The sequence below is a fragment of the Antechinus flavipes genome, chromosome 1 (assembly GCF_016432865.1).
Source record: "Antechinus flavipes isolate AdamAnt ecotype Samford, QLD, Australia chromosome 1, AdamAnt_v2, whole genome shotgun sequence".
Classification (NCBI taxonomy): Eukaryota; Metazoa; Chordata; class Mammalia; order Dasyuromorphia; family Dasyuridae; genus Antechinus; species Antechinus flavipes.
The window spans coordinates 34,245,371-34,270,658 of record NC_067398.1 but is presented as its reverse complement, the minus strand read 5'-3'; the positions used below and the strand labels follow the sequence as shown (position 1 = coordinate 34,270,658).

At 38.1% G+C, this 25,288-nt stretch overlaps 1 protein-coding gene across 4 annotated transcripts in view; it reads left to right on the top strand.

Annotated features, from left to right (window-relative positions):
- PDZRN3 (PDZ domain containing ring finger 3) overlaps positions 1–25,288 on the top strand; it is a 275,996-nt gene that overhangs the window by 194,763 nt on the left and 55,945 nt on the right. The window contains exon 1 of one of the 4 annotated variants that reach the window (XM_051980923.1): positions 9,730–9,813. The exons of the other annotated variants lie outside the window; for them this stretch is intronic. Within the exon in view, the coding sequence (XP_051836883.1) occupies positions 9,745–9,813 (69 nt within the window). The 5' untranslated portion in view covers positions 9,730–9,744. Of the gene's footprint in view, positions 1–9,729; positions 9,814–25,288 lie in introns of those variants that run through there. 4 annotated transcript variants of the gene reach the window in all.

Here is a 25,288-nt window from a genome sequence, read left to right as displayed (position 1 = left end):
TTCCAGGTTAAATTGTCTCCCCTGAAATAGAAATATTCCATTCCAGCAAATTTAAACTGGTTTGGGTTGATAACAGTTTAAATTGATTTCTATCCTTTACATTCACTCATACTAGTGCATGTCCCCATTACCTCACAATTGCGTTGCTCCAATAGCTGCCTCATTAGTCTTCCTAACTCCAGAGTCTCCTACCCTAATCCATCCTATACTCCCTGGCACAGTCTTTTTCCCTGAACTGTACTTTCTTCATAGAACCAGGTATCTAACAAGACCACTTCATTTTATAAGTGAGGAACCTGAACAACAAGGAAGTGAAGTGATGTGTTCAAGATCACACAGGTAGTAATTTGACCTAGGTGCTCTGATTCTTCTCATACTCAGACACCTTTACCAGCTCCTTGTTTCTGACCACATCCTTTAAGTTCATAGACTATAAGAACTAAAATCAGCTTTTAGTCTGATTCTTCTTTTTCTCATTGCATTTTCTTTGTTAAACCTATAAACACTTATTTTCTTTTTGTCTCTACAATTTAAAAAGAAAAAAAATATAATTGGATGGGATGGATAGATAAATAGATAGATGGATGGATGGATGGATGGATAGAGATAGATGTAGATATGTAATCTTGTAAGGCAAATTCCTACACTGTCCATATGCAAAAATAAATGTTAATTCTTCATTTTATAGAAGAAAACTGAGGGCACTGAGAGAATGTCTCTTGATAAAAATATTGATTTCCAGCTTTGATGTCTGCTTCCTGATTAGTAAGACTTTGCCTAGAATCATGTCTTGAGCATCCATGACGACAGTACTTGCCTCACTTTGAGCTCACTCTCTGATGTGATCTACCTTCTAAAGTATTACCTTGTCCCCAGGTAGGGACTCTCCTCCCCTCCCCTGTTCTCTTCAGCTTTGTCTGCCTCTGCTCCCTGAGAATAGAGACAATCTTGTTTTCACCAGCATCACTTACAGTACTTAACACACAATAAGTGCTTAATAAATGTTCTCTTTATCTGTGTATCTAGCAATTTATGGCTTGTAAAGCACCCGGCATGTGTTATCTTATATGATCTTTACAACAGCCCTATGAGGTGGATACTGTTATTAACCATATTTCAAGATTTAGACATTAGATTAATTACTTTCCCATGGTAACACAGCAAGTAACTGACTGAGAAAGGATTTGAACTCAGGTCTTTCAGACTTCAAACCTGTGCTAGTGCTAAACACCATTACTTTAAAAAAAAAGAAAAGAAAAGAAAAAATCCCTACTCTCAAGGACTTATGTTCTAAAAGGATAGAAAAGCAGTTACTAAAACTTCGGACAAGTCTTCTATTGATCATTCCACATCTCTCCACCTTTCCAGTGTAAACATCTCTGCCAAATCCCTCCACAACTTAGTCTTACTCTCATTTTTCCACTCTGGTCCCAATCTACCCTTCCATCTAGTCAAACTGTCCCATATCCACAGAATATGTTCATACCCAAGTCTAGACTGGAAACATAAAAAGGATTGAAGTCTATTTTCTTCATCTCTTTAGCATTGATACCCCTTCCTGCCTTAATACAGAACCAACTATGTAACCCCTCTCCCCTAGGGCACGGCCCCTAGCTTTTCAGGGTGAGGTAGGATGTTGTGGAAAATGTGTGGGGAGCCTGTTTCTCACACCCCCTCCTGAAATGAGCTCATTGGGAGAGACGGGGTTAGCGAACTTATCCCCATGTGAACAGAGGAAAAGAAGAATGGGGAAAATAATTTAGCCAGTTTCTCCCATGCTCAAAGTCTTTTGATTACTCCTTGTTATCTGTGACATTAAGTCTGTGGCTACTAATATGCTACTCCAGCTCTAAATCTGTGATCTTGATATATATTTTTCACTGTAGACAAATGATTCAAATCAGTAAACTCCAAACAAGCTTGATATATTTCAACCAATTGGCCTTTATTCTTCCCTACTGTCTGGAAAACTCTCTCTCTGCCTATCAAAATCTTACCCATCCTTCACAGCTGAGCCACCGCTTCCAAGAAGTCTTCCTAGATTACCGTAGCTTACTGTATATTCCTTTATATTCACAACATCAGTTCTTAAACTATGTCTTGGGTGGTACCTTAAACCAGATATTTAAGACTGGTAGTGTTCAATTATTGTCTGCTATGTTTTGTCTTATCAAAATAGAATGAGGGCAAACACGTCACACCATGATCTATTCCCTGATCAAAAGTGTAGCATGATACCTTACACAACGCTGGTTTAGAGCTGGAAGCTACCTCCCTTAGGGATCATCTCATCCAAGGGTTTGTGTAATGAACCCTTTGGTAGTGGACACTTTCTTAAGGTAATGTTTAAATGCATAAAACAAAACACATAGGATTACAAACTAAACTGATTACTATCAAATGCAATTATCAATTTTTTTAAAAGACATAAATCACAAGTATAGTAGAATCCTTGACCTCCTCCAACCTGCTGTAGCAATTAGGTGCAAAAATGACTGAAATTTGACATGTCTGATCCAAAGTCTGGGGTGTGCAACTTGACTGATATGGTTTCTTTGATTTGCATTTATGGTTAGCATGACTCTGTGGCTACCACTTACTTACCTGTGTAATCCAGAGAAAGTCATTTATCCTCTAGTCTCAATGTAATGCTCTGTAAAATGCAGATAGTCTAGCTGACCTCCAAGCTTCCTTCTAGTTTTAGCTCCTCTCAATCAGTTGAGTCATTCAAAGTTTTAAAGGCTGCATAATTCCTACATTTTCCCAAGTACTCTCTGGCTCTTTTTCCTTTCTTTAATTATCAAATTCCTTCCCTTGACACTCTTTATTTTTGTCTATTAGGCCCGATCATTAGAACTAGTTCCTAGATGTTCTTGATAGAACACTAAAGACCCAAAGTTTCTGCGCCTGGAGCCCAGGAGTTTCTGTTTGTGAGCTGAAAGACTAGAGCATTGTTCATTACGCCTGCTCTGTCCAAACGGGACCTGGGTTGCATCAACTTTTAATAGACAAACACACATTGATATAAAGCTGATTGGTATTTTCTCAAAGGAGGCAGACATCACGAGGCACAAAAAATCAAACTGAGAGAAGAACAATTCAAATTTTCATGATATGAAAGTATTATGTTTCCATTTGGCCTTTTTTCCCACAAGCTGCTTGTTTAATCCAGCAAATATTTCTTAACGTACATGACATGCAAGATATTATATAATCTTTTTAATGAGGCTCAGTACTTCATTGTGGACACTTCTGAGTGCTGGAGACCTTAATCAATCAATAAATCAATCATCTAGCAATTATCAAATGCTTACTATCCTCTGGATACCATCCCAGGTGCTGTAGATACAAAGATATAAATTGAATAATCTCTATCATCTGGTGGTGATATTCTCTATTTGGGGAGACAGATATATATATATCTATATAGATATAGAGCATATCTATAGATAAAATAAATATAAAGGAATTTAATGATGGTAAGAATGGATTAGAAAAAAGGGCTTCCTGTGGGAGATAGTGCTTGAGAGGACTTTTAAAGGAAATGGGAGTCTTTAAGACAGAAATGAAAAGAGTATGGTTGGACATCACGTGCTTAGAAGTTTGCCTGACAGTCATAATGATTTTACAATGATCTTTCTATACTCATTTATACCTTCCCAATCTCAGTGCCAGAATTAATTCCCTTTAGGACAGAACCTGAGAAATAAGTTCATTTGAAAAATCATATTGTCCCTCCTCTCAGAATTCCTTAACTTGAGCTTATGTGCCACCTTCTAAAGGAAGCCTTTTCCAAATCCCTTCATGTTCCATCCCCCACTGAGTTATCTGTTTAAATATTATCCTCCTACCTTCATTCTCCAGAAGACCATAAATTGTTTGAAGGTAGAAACCATTTTCCTTTTTGTCTTTTTATTTCAGGATCTAACACAGTGGCTAGTACATAAATACATATAAATGATTTTCTGGATTGGGAATGACTGACTTATAGGCAGAATTGTAAAAGAAAGATGTTAATATTCCAGTGTTAATATTCCAATTATTGGTCAGTGCTGGTGTTGGCTGTATTATATCAGCTATCTTTTTCATGGTCTGCTGAGCAAGTTTTGAAAATTGATGATAAAACAATGCCTTTGTGCTATTTGAATGGCAGAGGTAATGGCCAGGGCACAAACTTTCCATCAGCTTGCCACTTATTTGATTTCTTTACAATCTCTCATTTGTGCCATATCTCAAAATTACATCAGATGTAGAAACCTCTGGTTAATAATTCTGCTCATCAAGCAGAGTTTCTCTGGGCTTTTTCAGCTCTGGGCTGGATTCTGGTGTGCCCTGTTGTACAAAAAGCACTCAAATGAACACAACAACCCTCTGGTTTTGCAAAAGATGATTTGGGTTCCTGAGCATCCATCTTGAGCTTGGAGAGCCATTCAGTGACTCAAAGTGACTATTACCTTTTTAGAGCCACTGGTCATTTTTTTGTGCCCTGACACCGTTGAAGGCTTTTTTTTTTGTATTTACTGTGTTAATGTGGTTTTCTGCTGCAATCTACTCCCTCATCCTTCCTTGCTTATAGCCCCTTGTGTAGTCTTCAGGACCCACTGGCTATTACATAAATACTGTTAACTGACTGTGGAAAAGTCACCTTGTCCAAGATCTAGGTTATTAAAAACACTAAGTTATTGAAACATTTTCCTCAATAAATGGTATCTGGGTTCTTTGAGATGGGTAGGGAAGATTTATAAGACTCATTGTTTCTCTGATTCATGCCAGAAACTCTCTGGATGCTTTTTCCAGGTTAACTATTATCACTATTATTATTATTAACAATAATGATGATGATAATATAAAGCAGATTGTCAGAGATAACCCTCACACACAAACTCAGAAGAGTTTTAACATGGAAGGATAGTCAGAGGGATGACCCTTCTCCTTCCTGAACAGAAGCAAGGTATGAATCTAGCCAAGGTGCCAAACTGAGCCCCTCCATGGGTGTTAGGTCTTGTACCTGTACCCTTGTGCCTTCTGAAACATGCTATGTTGATTGAAAGGTATTTTCTTCTCCTGAATTCCCCTGTATTCTTCTCATCTTTCCTATGTTGGCAAGGATTAATGGGCCTAGCATCTTTTACCATCTCTAATATCTTAAAGGCTCTTCACAGCAATCTACACAAATAGAATGGAGGTATGTAATGAGTCGTGTGATAGCGCATGCAAAACAAACAAAAAACTAATAAAGGACACTATTTCTAAAACAAGTATAGTCAACAAAATCTACTTACAGAGAGCAGTGTATTCTCTACTCAGTGACTAAAGAGATTGAGAGCCTGGTATGTCCCTGGCGTGCTAGGCAATGCAGATACACTGGTAATCAGGAAAAACCTGAGTTCAAATTTAATTTCTCGTGTTTATTAGGGAGGAAGCTTTACAAGTTTCCATTTTTTCATCTATAAAATGGGCAGGAGGGGAAGAAAAAGAAGACTAATAAAAACTCTCACTTCACAGTTTTGTTTAAAAAACTCAAATGAAATGATGTAGAGAAAGCCTTTAGAAATACTTTGAATCTATATAAACCAGCTCTTATTTTTATCATTTTAAAAAATCATCTCCAGTAGTGTTTAAGCTTTCAAAGCACCTCACCCCAATCTGTCTGTCCATAAATCAAGGATCTGTGATTTTGTTGATATGGGAACTCCCTCCATCAATGCAGATGACAAACATATCCTTCAGGTAAGTTGAAGAAGACGGGACCTGCCCTATCAGAATCAGGATTTTAATTTGGGCTTCCAAGTCCAGCGCCCTATCCACAGCCTCTTTGTCCCTGCTGCACTTATACTCAGTTCAGCTCAGCAAAGACATGCTTCTGATGAGTTTTTCAGCATCTCTACTTTCTGAGGGTTTTGTTTTGCTTTTTATTTTTTCCTAACCCTCACGAAAGCAGAGAGAAATGGTGTCTGTTTGATCATCCAGAGCACTCCATACATTTGGAAACACTTTCCAGTGATGACGGTATACGATTACTTCCCAGAGAAAACAAATGTTGAGTTCCTTGTTAAATACAATGTAAGCTTTTTTCAAGGCTAGTTGTTTTTCATTTTACTAGGATGGCTGTTATCTCAGAAATAGCTCTATCTATTACAAGTAACTTCCTGTCAGACAGTGCTCCCCTTTTGCCCTTAACAGAGACACTTTGACTGGGGTGATTGAACCTTCTAATGCATTTCACTCAATAAGGCATGCCTCATGTTATCCCATGGCATACCTTACTCTACACCTTGTGAGGCTAATTGAAATTTTGTAAACTGAATCATATTCTGATTTCATTAGGGAGCACACTCTATTAAAGAACAAGTCCAACTTCAACAAGCATTTATTAATCAATCACCAAGCATTCCATTTTATTACAAGGCACGAGGTATGGCTTTCTAGATAAGAGAGGCAAGAGAGATATATTTGGAAATGAAGGTAATATAAAAACAAATCACATCAATAAAATTAGTAAAAGGTTTTTTTAAAGATTTTTTTAAAAATTTTAAGCCAAGCACTATGCTAGCCGCTAAGGATACAAATACAGAAATTAATCAGTCCATGCCTTCAAGGAGCTTATATTGTATTCTGGAAAATAAAATATATACAATGAATACAAAATACAAAATGGTACTTCAGAGTAGAGAGGCATCTTGAGAAAGCAGGAAAGATCTCATTTAAGAACTTTTATGTATGCTGAGCTTTGAAGGAAACTAGAGTCTCTCTAGGTGAGGATTGTTGATACTAGCATTTGAATTTATTTGTTCTAAACCACTTGGGTGTCTCCATTAATATGGTAGATGACCCACTGAGAACTTCCAAAGGAGGAGCAAACCAAACCAATTTGGAAAAATGGACCAGGTTAAACTCTCCATTGCATTGGAAGTAGATCTGTGGGTGGCTGCTGCAGGGATGGAGACCTAGTCAATCAAGGTGAGAGACAGGTGGGGAGGGAAAAGACTGAGCGAGAGGGGAGAAAGGAGAAAAAGAGAGGAAGACTAGGAGAGAGATGGAAAAAGAGAAGAAACAGAACAGAAGAGAGGAAGAAAGGAAGAGAAAGGGGACAAGGGAAGGAAAAGAGAGTATGAGACTGAAGAAAAGGGGAAATAGAAGAGAAGAAAAGAAGGAAGAGATAGAAGAGAAAAGGAGGAGACATGGAAAGAGGAAGAGAAGATGAAGAGAAAAAAAAGAGGTGGTGAGAGGGGGGAAAGGAAGAGAGAGTGGAGAAAAGGAAGAGAGAGGTGAAAGGGGGGAGACAAAAGAGGGGTGAGGAGAAAGGGGGAAGGGAGCGGGGGAAGAAAAGGAGAGAGATGGAAATGGGGAGAGAAAGAGAGGTATCTTTACCCCTCAGAAATAGAGAAAGAGAGAGACAGAGAGAGATTGAATATATCTAAACTAGGGGCTTTAAAGGTCAGGGGTAAAGAAGGGAGTGCATTCCAAACATGGCATGTGCATAGGCATGGAGATGAATGAGGAGGATATTTTGGGTGGGTATTAGCAGGAAGACCAGCTTGATGGAGCTTGAGATTGTAGAAGGAGCATTATATATTAGAAGTCTAGCATGTAAGCTGCAGCCAAGTTTTCCTTAAGTTCCTAGTATTTGTTAAATCCTGGAATTAAAAAAAAAGGCAAAAAACCAGAACAGATATTGCCCTCTAGAAGCTTACATTACGCAAATGCTCAGAGAAACTACTGTGAATATTTACAGTCAGACAATTGCAGGGAGGGTGGTAGGGGAAGGAGCAGAGGGAAGGAAAGGTTGGGTGATGAAACAAGCTTTTGCAAAATTAGAAAAATGGACACCTTTTATTTGGGATCAGGACCTCATGAACACCATGACATGCTACAAATCAAAATACTAAAGAGCATACTGTCCTAGTATTGTGCTTACTCAGACAGAGACATGGTGCCAGGGTGTGGCTGGGCTCACACACAGAAGGCTTTGGTACCATGGGCAGAGAACAGGTGCCTACTTTGTCCTCTTATGGTCACTTTGGTATTTCTCTGTATTTCTTTTGTATTTGCTCGTATTTCTCTCCCTGCTCTTTCAGAATTGGAAAAATCTTGTATTTCAGGAGATTCTAGAGAAAGTCAAGGAATCGTAGGAGTTTATTAAGCCAAGGCCTTTGGTTCATTTTCTCTGTCAAATGAGGTGAGTTAAATCTGCTAGCTCAGAGCCCCAAAAGAATTTTGTAGAGATTCATTTAATAATATCTATAGTGTACTTTGGGCATCCCCCAAGAATGTGGAATTGTTATTCAACCTCCCTGAGGCTTTTAGGGAGGGAAATAGGGGGATTCTTCAAAGAAAGTTAAACCTTTACTAGATGAAAGGAAAAGACTATGGAATTAATTAGAAGAATTTTAAATATAAATCACTTTAGTTAGAAATACCCATGTGACCTTCAAGTCACAGGATAAATTCTAAATAATTAGAGTTTGAGTAAAGGCCGTTAACTTTACTGAAAAGGAACTGTGTCCGGAGGAGATAAAGCGAACACATCCTCCTAGGGCAAGACCACTCAGATTTAAGTCACAACTTCTCCCCATTTGTTTGGTTCGCATTGTTCTGGAACTTCCTGTCTTCCTCAAATACTACTCAGTGAAAGGTGAGATCAGCGGTCACAGCTGAGCTTTGAGAGTCAGTTTTTAAGGGGAAAGAGGTATTTGGATGCTCATCAGTTTAAGTAGAGAATATCTAATACAAATTTATTGGCCCAATTAGCCTAATGAGATGAACCTTGAAGAATTCACAGTATACATAAATCTGAAGGGGGAAAAAAATCACACGCAGCTGACAGCTTCAATTATTTCCAGTTAGCTTGACAGATCTATAATAAATAACTTTTCATCCTTTTGAGATGGAAGCATAGTTAATAATCACTTTCATGTACCCCTTTTCTCAATACTCTTTTTTTCCTAAAGAAACTCAACAGCTCCAGAGCCCTTGGTTATTATGTACCTCTAACTACAGGAGGAAAATGCATTTCTCAATTAAGGAAATAATTTTATTTGCATGTAAAATGGTGTTTGTGCAGCTTTGTTTAAGAAAAAAAAAACAACCTGTCATTTGTATTCTTCCCAAGAAGAGTTCATTTCCATAAAACCAGTTTATGTGACATAGTTATCTACAGCATTAAATACATTTTATATCATCAGACTTTTTAACGATATATTTAAAAAATGTATTTCTATTTAGCTTAAACGTGTTAGGAATCATCCTAGGGGACTGTGTGAAAATGTAGTCGTTTATTTGTAATTGCCAGAAAATGGTTTACAAAATTGTTAGTGGCTTTTATTGCATGCGCCCTGCTCCTGGAGCACTTGCTTGTTAATTAGAGAAATTTCAACTGTCATAGTCGGCAATTATAGCTTCTGTATCATTGTCTGTTATGAATAGTCAATGAGGTCTGATTAATATGCATGAGCAGCAGTATATAGGGTGTGCATTGGACCACAATCCAGCAGCCTTACTACAGCGGTAGAGGGAGTGTTGTGGACTCTGAGGGAAGGAGGGAGGAGGAGGGAAGAGGAGGAGAGCATTAAGGAGAAAGAGGTAGCAGCTTTCCCAGCCGGCAATGCAATGCCAGAGTGAGCTGCTCGGCTGACTCACCTGGGCGTTCCAAAGGATATCTTCTCTATGAGTGCTAAGTAACTGGGGCTGCCTCCGTGGGAGCTGCTGAACAGAGAAGTGGCTTTCCTCGCCGATCCGCTAAACATGGGATGCAGCTTGTGCAGTCTGCAGAAGCAAGAAGAACAGTACAAATTACTGTATGAAGTTTGTCAGGTAACCGATGGGCTTTTCCTGCCGAAAGGATGCAGGTTCTCAGCCGGCTTGCGTGGTGGGAATAGGATGCCTCTGGAAGGGGAATGGGGAAAAGTATCTGCAGGAAGGGAAAGGCAGAGTTTGAGCATCTCTGGATTTCATGCATGTGTTGCCTGTTTACTCTGTTTTGTGATTAATCTTCCACATGCACCAAGATGGTTCATTTTGACTAGAGAAATATATGTTGACATGTAATTAAAGCAAGGTCCGGGCAGTCCCATCCCAGAGCCGCTCGGCACAGACATTTCTCCCCATGCGTGTTAAGTGCCATGTTTCGAGGAAGGGTCAAAGCTTGGTCATGCACTCTTTGAACAAGTTGGAGGAGACGGGTCTGATGATTGATGCCTGGGAGGTTTTTGTCTCTGTTTACAAATAGTTTTCGGGGATTTCTTTCAGGAGAGAACGGGCATCTTCATTCTTTCAGCAACTTCTCTGGATGGGACATGTGGTTCCCATTTATGTTTCACACTTTTGAAATGTCCCTACCTTGAGCCTATCCAAAAGAAGGAGAAAGAGACTTGAATTTGGTTGGGGATGTTGCAGTCTAATAGCTGCTTGCTTTCAGTTAAGGAGGGAAAAATTGAAAGCTGGATTGAAAGAAGAGTTTGGAGGGGAAAATGGCATATGAAAAACCTATATCATAAACTGGTTTTAGTGGGGGAGGCTGGATTTAAAATAGACCACTCCTCAAATTCTAGTAATATTATCAATTTAATGTTAATTTTCTAAAGGGATTGGGAGTGGAGCTTGAATTAACCTGATCATAAAGTTTTTCTTCAGTAAATAAAAAAGTTGGTTCTTCCATTGAAATAGCTTTGGGAGAGGCAGGAGGAAAGAAAAGAAATATAAGTATTTAGGTGGCTAGAATAAGTAAATGACAAGGTGAATTTTGTTTTCTTGTAATTAATTAGGCAATGATTGCTATTTGATCATTTACACTTTGAAAAATCCAGAGACCTCAAGTGGGAACAGCTTAGAAAGAATTTTCCCAATAGGCTGGTTTGGAAATCGCCATTCTCCCCTTTGCCAGCAGAGGGCGTTTATCGCCACAAAAGAAGCTCAGAACAAAGTACTGGGATTTTTGTATATTACTTGCATCCGATCCTAGGCTCCCACACTGGTACCTAGTTGACTTAGAGACTCTAATGTGGGGCAAGGTGTGTGAAGATGTTGGAAGCCAGATTTCAGCTTGGGGGGCTTTCTGTTGCCCACCTTTAATTGCTTCCTAAGACCAGAGCTACATTGTATTTGGAACCTTTTGTTTTATTTTGTTGTGTTGGGACAGCAAAGGATCCCATTGTTAAATAGTTCTTGTAAGTTTTCCAACGAAGTTATTTCTGAGGAGACCAGGTGCTTTCGAACTTTAGCAATCTCAGAAAACTGACTGTAGTCCTGATTTTGCCGTCTGTATTGTTCACATCAATTCTGCTTTATCATCAAGCGCTGTCTGTCATAATAGCCCTTGTCCCTGCCAAGTTCCCGTTCAGTCGGAGCTGGAGGGATCTTAATGAGTCGCACATTCAAGAAGTGAAATAAGAACAAACAGAAGCCGTCATTTAAACCAGGTGATGGAGGGGCTTTCATTCAAAAAGTGAGCCACAGAATATGAAAACTGCCACCTGTTTTGTCCAGAGCATTGCCTTTAGCTTTCTATTTCTAGTTCCCATCTTCCAGACTAATCATGTCATGGTCGTGGTCATAGATTGGATAATTATCCCAAGAAATCATAACTGTACCTCTGCTAGATTGATTTTCTCCAATAGTTAATCTATCTAATTTGGAAAAATCTTATTTCCTAAATAATTTTTTAAGTGTCATTCAGTCTCATTTATTTCTTACCTTTTTTAACAAGATGAATTAATGTGGAAATATTTTAGGTCCAAATGCCACACAATGAATTTTGATAAATGACTCCCATCTGGCCTACACTTTGTCAGCAATTTGGGAAGCCATGCAGATGCACTCTCAGAAAAATGCAAGCTACTTTTCAAGCTACTTCTTAGGCCTGTAGGATCATCAATCATGGAGCTGGAGTTGCAAGGGATCTCAGACACCGCCTAACACAGCACACATTTTACAAAGGAGCTACTTTTACAAGGTCACATAGTAGTAAAGTCAGAAGCAGAATTTGAACCTGGATCTTCAGGGTTGTCAATGGAATAAATCACCTCCCTCCTATCTTCAAAAAACTTAGGATCCTAGGAATTCCCAAAGCAATGTCCTCCATTAATAATTTCATTTTCTCCATTATCCCTCAGATCTTTATGACAAGTAAGAAATTAAGGCTTCCACAAATATCAGTTCCACAAGGTCCCATTGCCTTGTTCAGTAAGTTTTCAGAATTGGAGTATGAAGAAAATAAAATATTCCCAGTCTCAGAGTTTATTCCTTCCTCATCTAGAGATAATTCAAAGAGATGCTCTTCATTAGGATCGTTGGCGTGCTGCCCTACAGTTTCTTTGGGGGACTACTCCGAGCCTAATGACATGGAACAATGATTGGGCCTCTTGTCAAGCACATACCTTATTGTACCTTTAATCACATCATAAAAAGGAAGAATATATTAAGGGACCTGGTCATGAGAGTACATTGCAAATGCTGTAAATACCTTTGATGCTCTTTGGGCTCTAGTTAGGATCATTAGAAACAGTTTGCCCTCTGCACTACCCAGTGATCTCCTCAGTGTTTTTAATACTAAACAGTCATTTAGCTTCTCAAGTCTGCTCGCTCTTTGTGCTTGTGCTGGAGGTTTCCTCTCTGGTTGTGCACCCCAGATCAGTGTAGATTTAGTGTTTGATTTCATTTGTTGTTACTGATATTTCTTCCCTACCTTGGGGAATGTGCCTAAAGTGCCCAGGTTATTTTTTCAAGGCTCAGGAGTATCATTAAAGGGAGAACAGATGGAGAAAAGATGGATCTGCTTGTAGGTTATCTGGGGTCCATCTTCTTGTTGTATGAATTAATTGAGAAAGAAGATCAAATGGCTTAGGGGATGGGGAAGGGGATAGGGAGACTTTTCACCACCTGGTCACTTTCACTAGAATCACTGGCTGGAACTCAACAGAAGCTAGTAGGGACTGAAAGTCACCATTAAGCAACTGCTACTCAGTGGAAGGTGTGAAATAACTTAGTGGTCTTCATTGTTTATCTTTGTACAAGCAGCCCCCTGCCATAGATATTACTGCCTGAGGACCCCATTATCAAGGAGAGACTTTAGGGATGAGATTCAGTTAGCCCCAGAGGAATTCTCCCAAAATAATGTAGAAGAGACTCACTTTTGATTATAAAATCAAATAGGAAGGGAACTGAGTCTGGGATGCCCATTTGTTCTGTGTCCCCACTGAAACGATTCCCTGAAATTATTTTTTTGAAGTCCCTACTAAATAAGCAGACAATGGAAGAGAGAAAACAGGGGGAAAGAGAGGAAGAAGGAATATAGCTGATAAGCTTAACTTTAGTTTTATTCAAATGAAACATTAGATAAATATTGATCCAGAGTGCCAGCTAGAGAAACAAAAGAATAACAAATGTTAACAATAATAATAGATATTAACATAGTGTTTTAAAGTTAATGAAGTACATTGCATATATTATCGATTAAAATGTGAGCTCCCTGCAGTCAGGAACCATGTTTTTACCTAGAATGGTAAAAAAAAAAAATTAAGAATATTATCCCCAATATTTAGCACAGTGCCTGGCATGTGGTAATTACTTGATAAATGCTTGTTGATTGATCCATTTCATTTGATGCTGACAACCATAACCACCTGGTGAAGTAAATGCTCCAAATAAGATAATATCTGTTTTAAAGAGGAGAAGTTTAGTTTTGGAGGGGTTATCCCCCTCCCAATATCAGAAAGCTAGTTGATGTCGAAGGCATAATTTGAACCCAGTTCTTCATGCCATACTTAGCACTATATTCATTATAAAATTCAGTCTCAAAACTGAGAATAAGAGAGGAATCAGGGTAGCAGCTATCAAGGGAACAAAGCTTAAGTCTACTATAGCTCCCGATGGTCAAGATCTTATTTCAAAACAAATCTTGTCAAAAAGTTCATTTCTCATCAATAAGCAAATATTCATTATCTGCTTATTGTAGTACTATAGTAGTAGTACTACAATACTACTATATTGTATAGAAGTATTATATAGTGTGGTATAGTACTATACTATAGTGTAGTAAGCATTTATACTATATAGTAGTAAGCATTTGAATAGGGCAGTTACTTAAAGCAGTTACTTTTTTGATACTGTGACTGTTACATTCCAAAATCCACATTGCAGAACAGCCACAAAATGACTGTTGTGTATTGTGGCATAAATATAGTCAAGAACCAAAGACTAATTTGCAGAATAGAAATAGCTGGCATATTGTAATGGTTTTGGAGATAGGTGGTCCCCATATTCAATGGCAAGGGTGACTCAGAGTCTGTATAATTGAGAATTATGGATTTGGGGCTGAAAGATTCCTAGGGGTCATCTACTGTCACCCAAACCCTTCATTGCAAAAATGAGAAAATTTGGGTCTAGAAAGGCCACGTGACCAAGACCAATACAGACAATAAATAAGGACCCCGGGTTTCAACTGAGGTCTCTTAATTCCAAATCCAAATTGCTGCCACTAAAATCATTCTCCTGAATGAAAGGCAAAACCCTTAAGAAAATGTAATAACAAAAAATATCATACAAGATGATTTTCTGTTTTCACCTCCAAGCTGTTTGTTAGAAAGGAATGATTTCTTGAGAACTCTGATTATGACAGATAAATATTAATTTTCATATTTATGCACATCTCTTATTATCCATGTGACCCTGGACACACTCAGCCTCCGTTTCCTCATCTAGAAAATGAGAGAGTTGGATAAAATGGCTTTGAAAGTCTCTTTATGCTATAAATCTGTGTTCTTAATAATCAACAATATTTTCTCATCCATTTGGCTGGTCTGTCAAGGAATTGGTGATTGTTTTTACGCCTTTAAGAAACTCATACCCTTGTATGCAGTCTGTTTTTTATTTGATTAAACAGATAGGGTATTCAATTGGATAATCTTGATGATTTTCCAAGAAATAAACAGTTGTATTGATTATGTTTACTAAATGTGTAATATTTGTTCCAAGAACAAAATGGGCACTCTGAAGCACCAACTGTGTATCTATCCTTTTATAGTTAATAAGAGTTAAGATCATGTGTACATTGTTTTTCAAACTTCAAAGAACTATGTAAATACCACCTCTATAAAAGATAAGTGACAGAATTGAGCAAACTTGATCTCCCTCACATTGTAGGATCTTTTACACTTAATGGGGAAGTCGAAGCTTTTTTTATTTAAAGAAAATGTTATTTCAGAGAGCTTTGTTCTAGAGAGTTTTTTTGTCCTTGAATTACTTGACAGAGATAAAGGATCTCTGCTTGACATGAAGAGGAGGGATACAATCTTCACAAAAGAGTCCTGTTGTTATTGCTGTGCTTATATGTAGCTGAGAAAGTCTTCTTGTAAGTTCAGTTACTCACCAGACACTCACAAGTGAAATTGTCCTCTTCCTTTCAGGATGAGTGATAAAGTATTCCTGCTTATCAGATACTGATAAAGAAAATACTACGACTAGTATGGGCATCTGGGTGGCACTGCAGCTAGGGCATGGTCCCTGGAGTCAGGAATACTCTCTCTGTGAGTTCAAATCTGCCCTCAGATACTTAACTAGCTGCATGTCTCTGGGCACTTTAAGTGACAACTTTGACCAGGTCTCCAAATGTCATTTAAAACCCCTTTTGACCTCAATTTTCTCCTCTGTAAAATGAGTTGGAGAAGGAAATAACAGAACACTCCAGTATCTTTGCCAGGAAAACCCCAAATGGAGTGACAAAAAGTCATACATGAGTATAAAATTGCACAACAACCAAAATGTCCTATTGCCATCACATAAATAAACATAGGAGAAAAAAGGGGAATTGATACCTTTCCTAATTAGCCAATATATGACCAGTTACTACTTAAAGATCTCAAAGGTCATTTAGTATACATCTTTATTTCATAGTTTAGGAAACTGAGACCCAGAAAAATTAAGCAGTTTGCCTAAGATCACACTGATGGTATATGGCAGAACCAAGATTTTATCATAGGTCATATCATTCCAAATTTAGCATGTTTTCCACTCCACCATCCTTCCTTCCCTTCTTTCTATCTTCTTTCCTCCTATAGTTCTTCATAGAGTAGTCAGACCATTTCCTATGTCCTAAATTTTGTTAGTGCTTGAACCAACTTTAACCAAGTCTCCAAATGTATTAAACAGCTCAGGCTTGGATTAGGAAAAAACTAGAAATGATGAATGATTTGGTGGATGGGACTTTTTAATGGGTTGCTCTGCTACATCTGCTTATTGTGATTAAGCAGGTGGTAAGTCACAAGGGGATGAGACAACTTCCCTGCTTTACTGTCACCCATCAGACATGGCAAGCTTAGAGAAAACATATGGAACAATGAAAAAAATGCCACTTTAATAAATGCTTTGTGTTGTGTTCATTAATAATGAAAAGAAAGGTCATGGTTCATTTGGGGCAGCATTATAATTATCTATATGGCTCTTGGAGCCCCTGAGAATTTTCTGAACCTTCTTGGGTTTTGGTTGACTTAAAAATCATAGACTTTCATTCTCTGAAACTCCTAGAGCAATATATTTCTTTGACTGGTGGAGCCTTTTTCACAGAATGGATCATTTTGTTTGTTTGTTCATTTGCTGAGGCAATTGGGGTTAAGTGACTTGCCCAGGGTCACATAGCCAGACAGCATTAAGTGTCTGAGGCTAGATTTGAACTCGGGCCCTCCTGATTTCAGAGCTAGTGCTCTATCCATCACACTAATTAGTTGCCCCTAGAATGGGTCATTTTAACAAGTTGACCACCACTATATCTCTGAAAGAAGAATTCTAATTTTGAGACTGTTCAAAAACTTGTTTTTCCTTTGCCTTGAAGATTTTAACTGATTTAACTTGTGCTTACATGAATCTTACATGAATCACAATACCACTGGATTTTATCCTGTTTGTCAATTTTAATAAGCAATCTTTTTAGAGTTTTTGCCATTGGCCTGTGTTTGTAAAATACACTTGCTGGCTTCCATCAGCTTGTCAAATCTAAAGTGCTACTTCCTACAAGTAGCCTTTCATCTCCCATTCCTTTGTTAATGTTTTTTCCCTTGTCACCAAATTACTTTGTATGTATTTTGTAAATTTGGGGGGGGAAATGTGTAAGTTCTGTTTTAATCATGTTGAGTTTAAAGTATTGAAGGGACATTCAAGTGAAAATGAATAGTGAGAAGTTTACAAATTAGAACCATGGAGGACAGAAGAAAGATTAAGCTAGATATATGGATTTGGCAGTTATCTTGGCTCCTCTGTTTGACCAGCAGGATCTCAGAGGCATTCCAGTCACCTACCATGGGGGTTATTAGGCACTCCTCCAAAATTTAATTGAGGTTGAAGAGTTTAACCAAAATTCTATGTGCATGTAATTATAATGGGCTCTAGAAGAGATAGATGAATGAAAGCTGGGCAATATTGACAAAACAGTATTGGAAAGGTAAATTTGAGTTGGATTTATCAAGAAGAATGAAGTCTATTTAACTTAGAATATAAACTCCCAGAGAGAAAAGACCATTTCATTTTCTATCATTGCTTCTCCTGGGAGCTTAGGATAGTGTGAGGTAACCTCTTGCTCTACGAGTATTGATGAAGCATCTATTTGTTCTGATGATACAAAAAACAATCCCTCCTGTCAGTGAGCTTACAGTCTAATGGGGTAGACAGCTAGAATATATACAGATGTATTCAGTATCAAGTAAGACAGAAAAAGACAGAGAGAGTAATTTAATAATTAAATGCAAATAGTTGGGGAAGTAACTCTATAGGAGCCAAAATGAATCCAAAAAATTTCATACAGAAGATGGTGCCTGAGGGATATCTTTTAAGGAAGAAAGAGTCTCTAAAGTGGAGTTAAGCTGTGGTGATTATTGTTAATTCTTTCTTTTCAAAGAGGAATAATAGTAATGTTCTGACTTGCATATAAAGAGGGGAGTACATTCTACACAAGGGATATCAACAATACAAAGGCATAGAGACTGGACAGGTAGCATGATGAATAGGAAACAGAGAGAGGGCCAGAGAGCTGGACTGGCATCCAGAAGTCAATTGTGCAGGTGGCATAAGATTGGAGAGAACATTAAAAGCTGAACAGAAAAGTTAATTTATTTTTCAATCATGGAAAGCCCCCGGTGTCATGTGCTCAGATATATATTAAAGAAACATTGCTTTGGTAGTGATGTGGAGAAATATTTGAAGTAGGTGAAAGATAGTGAGTAGTGGAAGTAAGTGTATGAGTGCAGAAAAGAAATTGAATATAAAAAAGTAAGATTTAGCACTTGGTTGAATATGTAGCATAAGTGAGCATGAGGAATCCAGAATAATTTTTATGAAACTAGGATACTGGAAAGATGGTGATGCCTTTAACAAAAATAGGGATTTGGGGAAGGAGAGCATATAATAAGTGCTTAATAATTTTAATAGAATGAGGGAAGAACAAAAGGAAGGAGAGAGTCTGACAAATGGATGGATGGATGGATGGATGGATTTGCTTTTTCAGTGTCAAATTAAGTTGTCTCGTTCCTGATTTACAAGGCTTGAAAGACCATGAAATTTCTATCAGAATATGAACAGATGGATAGGACATGAGAGGAAAAAAAATAGCTGTGTTGTAAAAATCAGTAGTAGAAGCTATAATTAGAGAGTGGGAGTTTCTTTTCTGGTCCTAACTCTACTGTATTTTTTAAGATCTAGGATAATTTTAAGGGGGAAAAATCTATTAGTTTTGTTCATGTAACTTTATTAATAATATTTGACATTTATATAATGCTTTAAGGTTCACAAAGAATATTAGGTACAGAATCCCACTTGGTACTGTAACCCTGTGAGGTAGATCCTGCAAGTTGGTAAGGGGGACATGGTAGAAACTGCCACTTCCTCTCATATTGCTCCAGTTTTCCTCCAGCAACCTGAAGTGGCTTATTCCATTTTTTTCTCTTGAAAATGGAAGTCAGAAGCAACTTGACTTGAGGGTTAATGAGTCCCAAAGGGGACTGAACCTTCAAGAGTCCCAAAGACTGACAAGGAAGGTCTGCGGCTTTCTTGCCTTTCACCAATTCTGCCCTGCCCCTCATGAAAGGCACAGCATTTATTTCCACCAAGAAGTAGTCCCATACCATTGGGCCTTAGGACAGGAGTTTGCTTCTTCCAAAGCCAGTGTTTTTTCAAATAGATACTCTTTATATAACCATACAATAATACTTTATAAGGTCACTCTAAAAAATGATGGGCACCAGGTGTCATGGATAGAAAGCAGTCTCCAGTGAAAATGTGCCAGGCTCAGGCCCAGCTTTAGTTGAATGATCCTGGAGAAATTTCTTAAGCTCTTCATTCCCCCAAACAACTCCTGAAGACTGGAAATTGCAGAATAGTTTCTGATTTGCATTGGTAGAGGGAATTTCCTCATTGACACTTGCCTACATCAAGGAAATTATGAGTCTGAAGGAGAGAGACCAACAGACACAGAGACAGAGAGAGATGAAGACAGGAAAAGAAGCTTCTCAAATGTTCTTTGCAGTGTTTGTAATGAAAATATCTCTTCAATTTTTTTTCTTTTGTAAAAATTTGTCAGATGATTTCCCTTGTGATCTTAGTGATATATCATTAATAAGAAGAATACCAGTCATGTTAAGCAATAAGATGATCCTTTTCCCGGTTTCAATCAGTAACTGTCCTTACTAGTGGCAGGAAGAACAACGTAATGAACTATTACATGGAACCAGCCTATTTTGCAAACCAAATTTCTGAAAATTCCCAAAAGAAGTCTGAAAATAGCTTTTTCAAGGCCTAAAAAGCCTCCCAGTCCTCTTGCTTTTTGTTCTCCAGAGTGTAGCCTGCTTCAGAACTTGGTAAGGAAGTGGACTGGATGCCTATAAAAAGCACTTTAAATGGGGAATAGATGAATATCTGTAGCCTAATAGAACTTATGTCTTGGCAAGCATAGATACTTCTACACAAAGAAATATCCTAACCATTTTTTAAAACTGTCTATAAGATTTGTGAATGAATAACCAATCTATAGCTCATCTTCTGTATAGAAGCCTTCCCTTATCACTATATTAAGCTCATAAAAAGCTCACTAATTCGACAGGCAGCTTGAAAAATAAGTCTTTTTTTCCAAAGTACATTACCTGGGTTGTGAATGCCCACCCAGATGCTTTTATTCTTGCAGTTCTTTATTCCCCAAAGAAAGCCAAAAGCATTGAGATTTAGGGTGCATCAGATTATAAGTGATACATTTTTTCTAAAAATTCTCAAGAAATATGAGGCGCCATCCTTAATCAAGCAGCTGTTTTATGTTTTGAGAATATAGTGGGTCACTGGTTAGGAAGCTGTGTCTTCCATAAAATTTCATTTGGCACTCAGCAGTTGAAGATGCTACAGATGTGTGTGTGTGTGTGTGTGTGTGTGTGTGTGTGTGTGTGTGTGTTTCTCCCAGAATGAATGCGATATATTACACTTGGGGCTGTTTTTTATCTTGTTATGCATTCACTAGAATGAATAACTTGAAATATATATGCTATACACTTAATACATGAATTATAATACATATGTATGTACATTATGATACATAAGGATGCATATGGAGTCTGGATATTTTTCATATGAGATGATTCATTTGTCCACCTAATCTCATGTTATTATTTCTTTGATCTATTATTTCCCTCTGCCTTGTAGTAGATCTTTTCTTTTCCCCTTTGGGGACCTTATTCAAGCCTTAGATTTGTTATCCCTTTTGCTATATGTCTAGGAACTTTCTAGGAGTTTAAAAGTGATATTTAAAATAGTTCTCTCATATTAAATTCCTATTCATGTGAATTGCATAATTGAAGAATAAGCAACTGAATCAGATGCTCAACAAGTATTGTTCTAAGACTGTGGGCTAGAGGCATGAGTAAGGAGGAAAGGATATCAGAACCATAGGCCACTTGGGAGATTATGAAGGAAAGTACCCTCACTTTACAGATAAGGAAAATAAAACTCGGAAAAGAGAGTGCCTCGTCCAAGATTTTATATCTACTTAATGACAAACCCATTTCAAATCCATGTCTTCTGCTTTAGTCTGTGCAGCAGTTGACAAATGATCTGATCTCAAGATCATCTACACTCAAAAAATTGAGGATCTGCCTCCTAAGAGCTTTTGTTTATACATGCTATATATCTCTTTGTTATATTAGAAATTAAAATGTCTTCCTATTATTATTAAAATAGATTTCAATTTGTGGATCCCCTAAAACGATCTCAAGCTCCCTAAAGGCCCCCAATCATACTTTAAGAACTGATGACTTAATGTCCTTTCTACTATAACTTCTTATATGCTTGATTAATAAGCACCTTACTGTTTACTTTTAAGCACTAGAGAGAGAGAGACAGAGACAGTTCCTGCCCTCAAGGAGTTTTACATTCTATCCAAAGAGACATAGGTAGATAGATAAAAAAGAGAGACAGCAGACATGCAGGCAAAAGACAGATAAATGGATGGAGGGATAGAGACAGACAGCAGACAGGCAGGCAGACAACAGACAGATGGATACAGAGACAGAGAGATAGATACAATAATACATAGATGGAAAGATAAATGGAGAGACACACAGACAGCTGGATAGATAGACATGATAAATATAGGTGATGGTGGATGGATAGATAAGAATCAATTTAAAATAAACAAAAGGTAGTTTGGGAGAGAGGCCATTAGTAGATGGATGGGACTAGCAAAATCTTTGTGTATAAGGTGGCAGTACTTTACCCGAGTTTTGGAAGAAGGATGGAGTTCTCTTAGCCAGAAGTGAGATGGGATAACACATTTCCAGGCATAAAAGACAACCAGAACAAAAAAAGGAATAGCAGGAATAGCATTTGCCTCAATTGGATAATTCAGGAAAGGAAATAATGTATAATGGATCCAGAAAGATAAATTTAACTGTCTTTTAACACTAAACTTTAAACTAATTAAAAACTAAACACTATACTAAAATTAGAGAAGAAATGATACTTGATTCTAACGAGCCCAAGTAACCACCTGAGTGTATCAGTAGGGCAGTCATATGGTCAGAACTGACCTTGAGGAGCATCTTTTGCAGCAATGTGAGAATTCGACTGTGAGCTTCTGGAGGGCAGGATTTCTTTGTACCCTGAGCACTTATCTCAATGCTGGACATATAGTAGCTTTTTTCTACTATTCCTTATTGATTGACTCACTGACTGGCTGAGATGGAGAAAGGAGAGACCTGAAACAAGGGACAGTTAAAAGGCAGGATGTTGTATTCCCAAATGAGAGGTACTGAGGGCCAGCGCTAAAGGAGTGGCTTTGTGAAGAGAACATGCTAGTCAAGTGGTTCTTAGTCTTTATTAGCCTTTATACTTGTAGTTTTTACTCCAAGGAAATACTTTTGCATAAGTAAATCATGCATCCAAAGAGGGGCTTGATGAATTGATTTGGAAGCTAATAGCTATTGTCCAGCATGCTACCTCATAAGGTCATCTCAAGGATCAGCATTACAGGACCTCAGAACTAGGAGAGAGCTCAATGGCCAGCCTGTCCAAACATTCATCCTACAATTCCCCCAAAAAGGGGATGTTTCAGCCTTTGGCTGCTCATTCCACTGCAGCATAGTTTATGATTTAGGAAGCATTCCCTGATCTCAAACAGAAATTTTTTTTCCACTGCTCCTGATGCTGCCTTCTGGGGCCAAGGATGATAGTTCCTAACCCCAATTTTATATAAAAATCCTTTCTTTTTCCCTAAAATACTTGAAAAATCCTTCCTTCAGACCATTTTTCATTGACAGTGTATATGTATGTATATACATACATACCTACATACAAATCATGTTTATTTGCATATTGTCTTCTTAGTTAGAATGTGAGTCCTTGAGGGCAGGAAGAGGGCATGTTTTCTGCCTTTAGCACAGTGCCTGACACAATAATTATTGATAAGATCCTCCTTGGCTTGATGGATTTATCATCTTCCTATCCCATACTCCTTCCTCCCAGCCCAGACTTTTCTCTGCAGGCTACATGGATTTATTTGCATCATACCTAGACTTGCTCTTTCCAGATTCTAGACTGGAGCCTCACCAAGGCTTGTGCCCAGGGGGCACTGCCAGCCAATCAGAGGGCATACAAATGGTCCTTCCATGGGATGAATTTTTGTGACATGAGATTGGACCCACAGAAGTATAGGCAAGGGTTGAGATGGACACAGAGAGCCACAGTGTTGTTGTTGCCCAGAAAAAGCTGAAAATCCCAAAGTTGCTCCAAAATTACTGTTGCCCCAGGAAACTAAGGAACAGGAACATTTCTCCACCTACTGTGTTTTGTAGCACTGGGTGATTGCCAGCCATGCTTCCAAGCCACATTCTCACTTCCAGCAATCTCATTTTTTCCTCCCTCAGACCCACACCAATGTGTTTACTGAAGCCCAGCTCTGTATGAGTGTTCACCCAGCTGGGCTGTCTCTCCTATAGACTGTAATATCAAAGCTATAAATGTCATCCTGCTATCTGCCAGTCTCTTCACCTTAGCTTTGCTAGCTGATAACTTTGATTTTTTTCCCCCTGCTCCCACCAGCATTGAAAACAACTCCCTTCATTTTCCTCCTTCCCCCTTTCCACTATCTATTTCCTTCTCCTCTCTCTGCTATGTTCCCCCTCCCTTCCTCCTCTCCATCTTCTCCCTCTCCTCTCTTTCCCTTTTCTCTTTTCCCTTTGCCCCTTTCCTTCCTGTATCCTTCTTCCCATCCCTTCTCCACATTCTCTAACTTTCTCTCTCCCTTCCCCTTCTCTTTTTCCCTCATATATCCTTCCCATCCTTTCTTCCCATTTCCTCCCTTTTTCTTTTCTCCCACTCACTTTTCTGCCCTTTCCCTTTTCCTTCCTTTTTCTCCCCTTTATTTTCTCTTAACCTCTCACACTCCCCTCATGTTCTCCTTTCCTTCTTGCCCTCTGCACCCTCCTTTTCTCTTCTCTTTTCCCTCTCTTTCCCCTACCCCACCTGTTATTCTTTAAACGATTAGCATAATGCTAGACTCAGAAAGAAGCTACAGGTGCAAATTGCTCTTCATCATTTTTCTCCAGTTTCATCCCAACCCCAGTAAGAAATGCTACAGATTTGGTCAGTGTTCCATAGTTTGTCTACACTGTTATAGTTAGCTGCCAAAATTTGTGATTTATCCTTGTTCTCAAAGGAAGAGACAACTAATTTGTATCAGTAGTAACTCAAAAATAAGCAAAGATTTCAAGTTGGAAACTTAAGTCTACAATAAATTTCAAAAGAAATAAGGTATGGAGTTTGCAAAAAGTATTGCTGCAAAATAGCTGAAAGGAATATCATTGAATCTACCATTTCAGCCATAATCCTTGTATCTTCTTTCTTTTTTGTTTATTTACTCTTGGTTCCTCCTGCTTTTTTGTTTTTCCCAATACTTCATGTTATCACTAACAATCCTTTTACGATGACTTGATGCCCTACTTATTTTAGGAAACAGAAATTTAGGAAACAGAAATAATAATAAGAGCTATTGTTATTGTTCAGTCGAACTCCCATTTGGGATTTTCTTGGCAAAGAAAATGAAATGGTTTTTCATTTCCTTATTCCTCCTCACTTTACAGATGAGGAAACTGAGGCAAACAGAATTAAATGACTTATTCAGGGTCACCTAGGTAGTTAGTATCTGAAGCTGGATTTGAATGTCAGAAGATGAGTTTTATTGACTCCAAACCCAGCATTCTATCTATTGTGCCACCTTGCTGTCCTAGTAACAATAGCTAGAATTTATATAGCATTCTAAGATTTGAAAATATTTTCTTATTTGAGTCTCACAAAAATCTGGCAAGTAGGAACTATTATTATCTTCATTTTGCCAAGGAGTAAATGAGCCTAGGATTATACAACTTCACATTGTTCAGTCTTTAGTTGTGTCTGATTCTTTGTGACTCCATTTGGGTTTTTCTTGACAGTGACACTGAAGTAGTTTTCCATTTCCTTCTCTAGCTGATTTTATAGATGAGAAAATTGAGGCAAACAGAGTTGGGTAATTTACCCAGGGAGACACAGCTAGTAAGTATCCATGGCAAGATTTGAACTCGGGAACTGATTCCAAAACCAGCACTCTACTGAGCCACCTCAGAGCTCCATACAGCTAGTAAGAAGAACTAGTAAATATAAGAAATTTAAAGTGAGTTTTCATTTATATACCTAGAACTGTATTCATTGGTGTAGAGAATATAAAAGCAGCAAGTGACACAGTCCCTGCCCCCAAGATTATTCCAGTCCACGCCAAAGCTTGGAAGAATACAAGTAA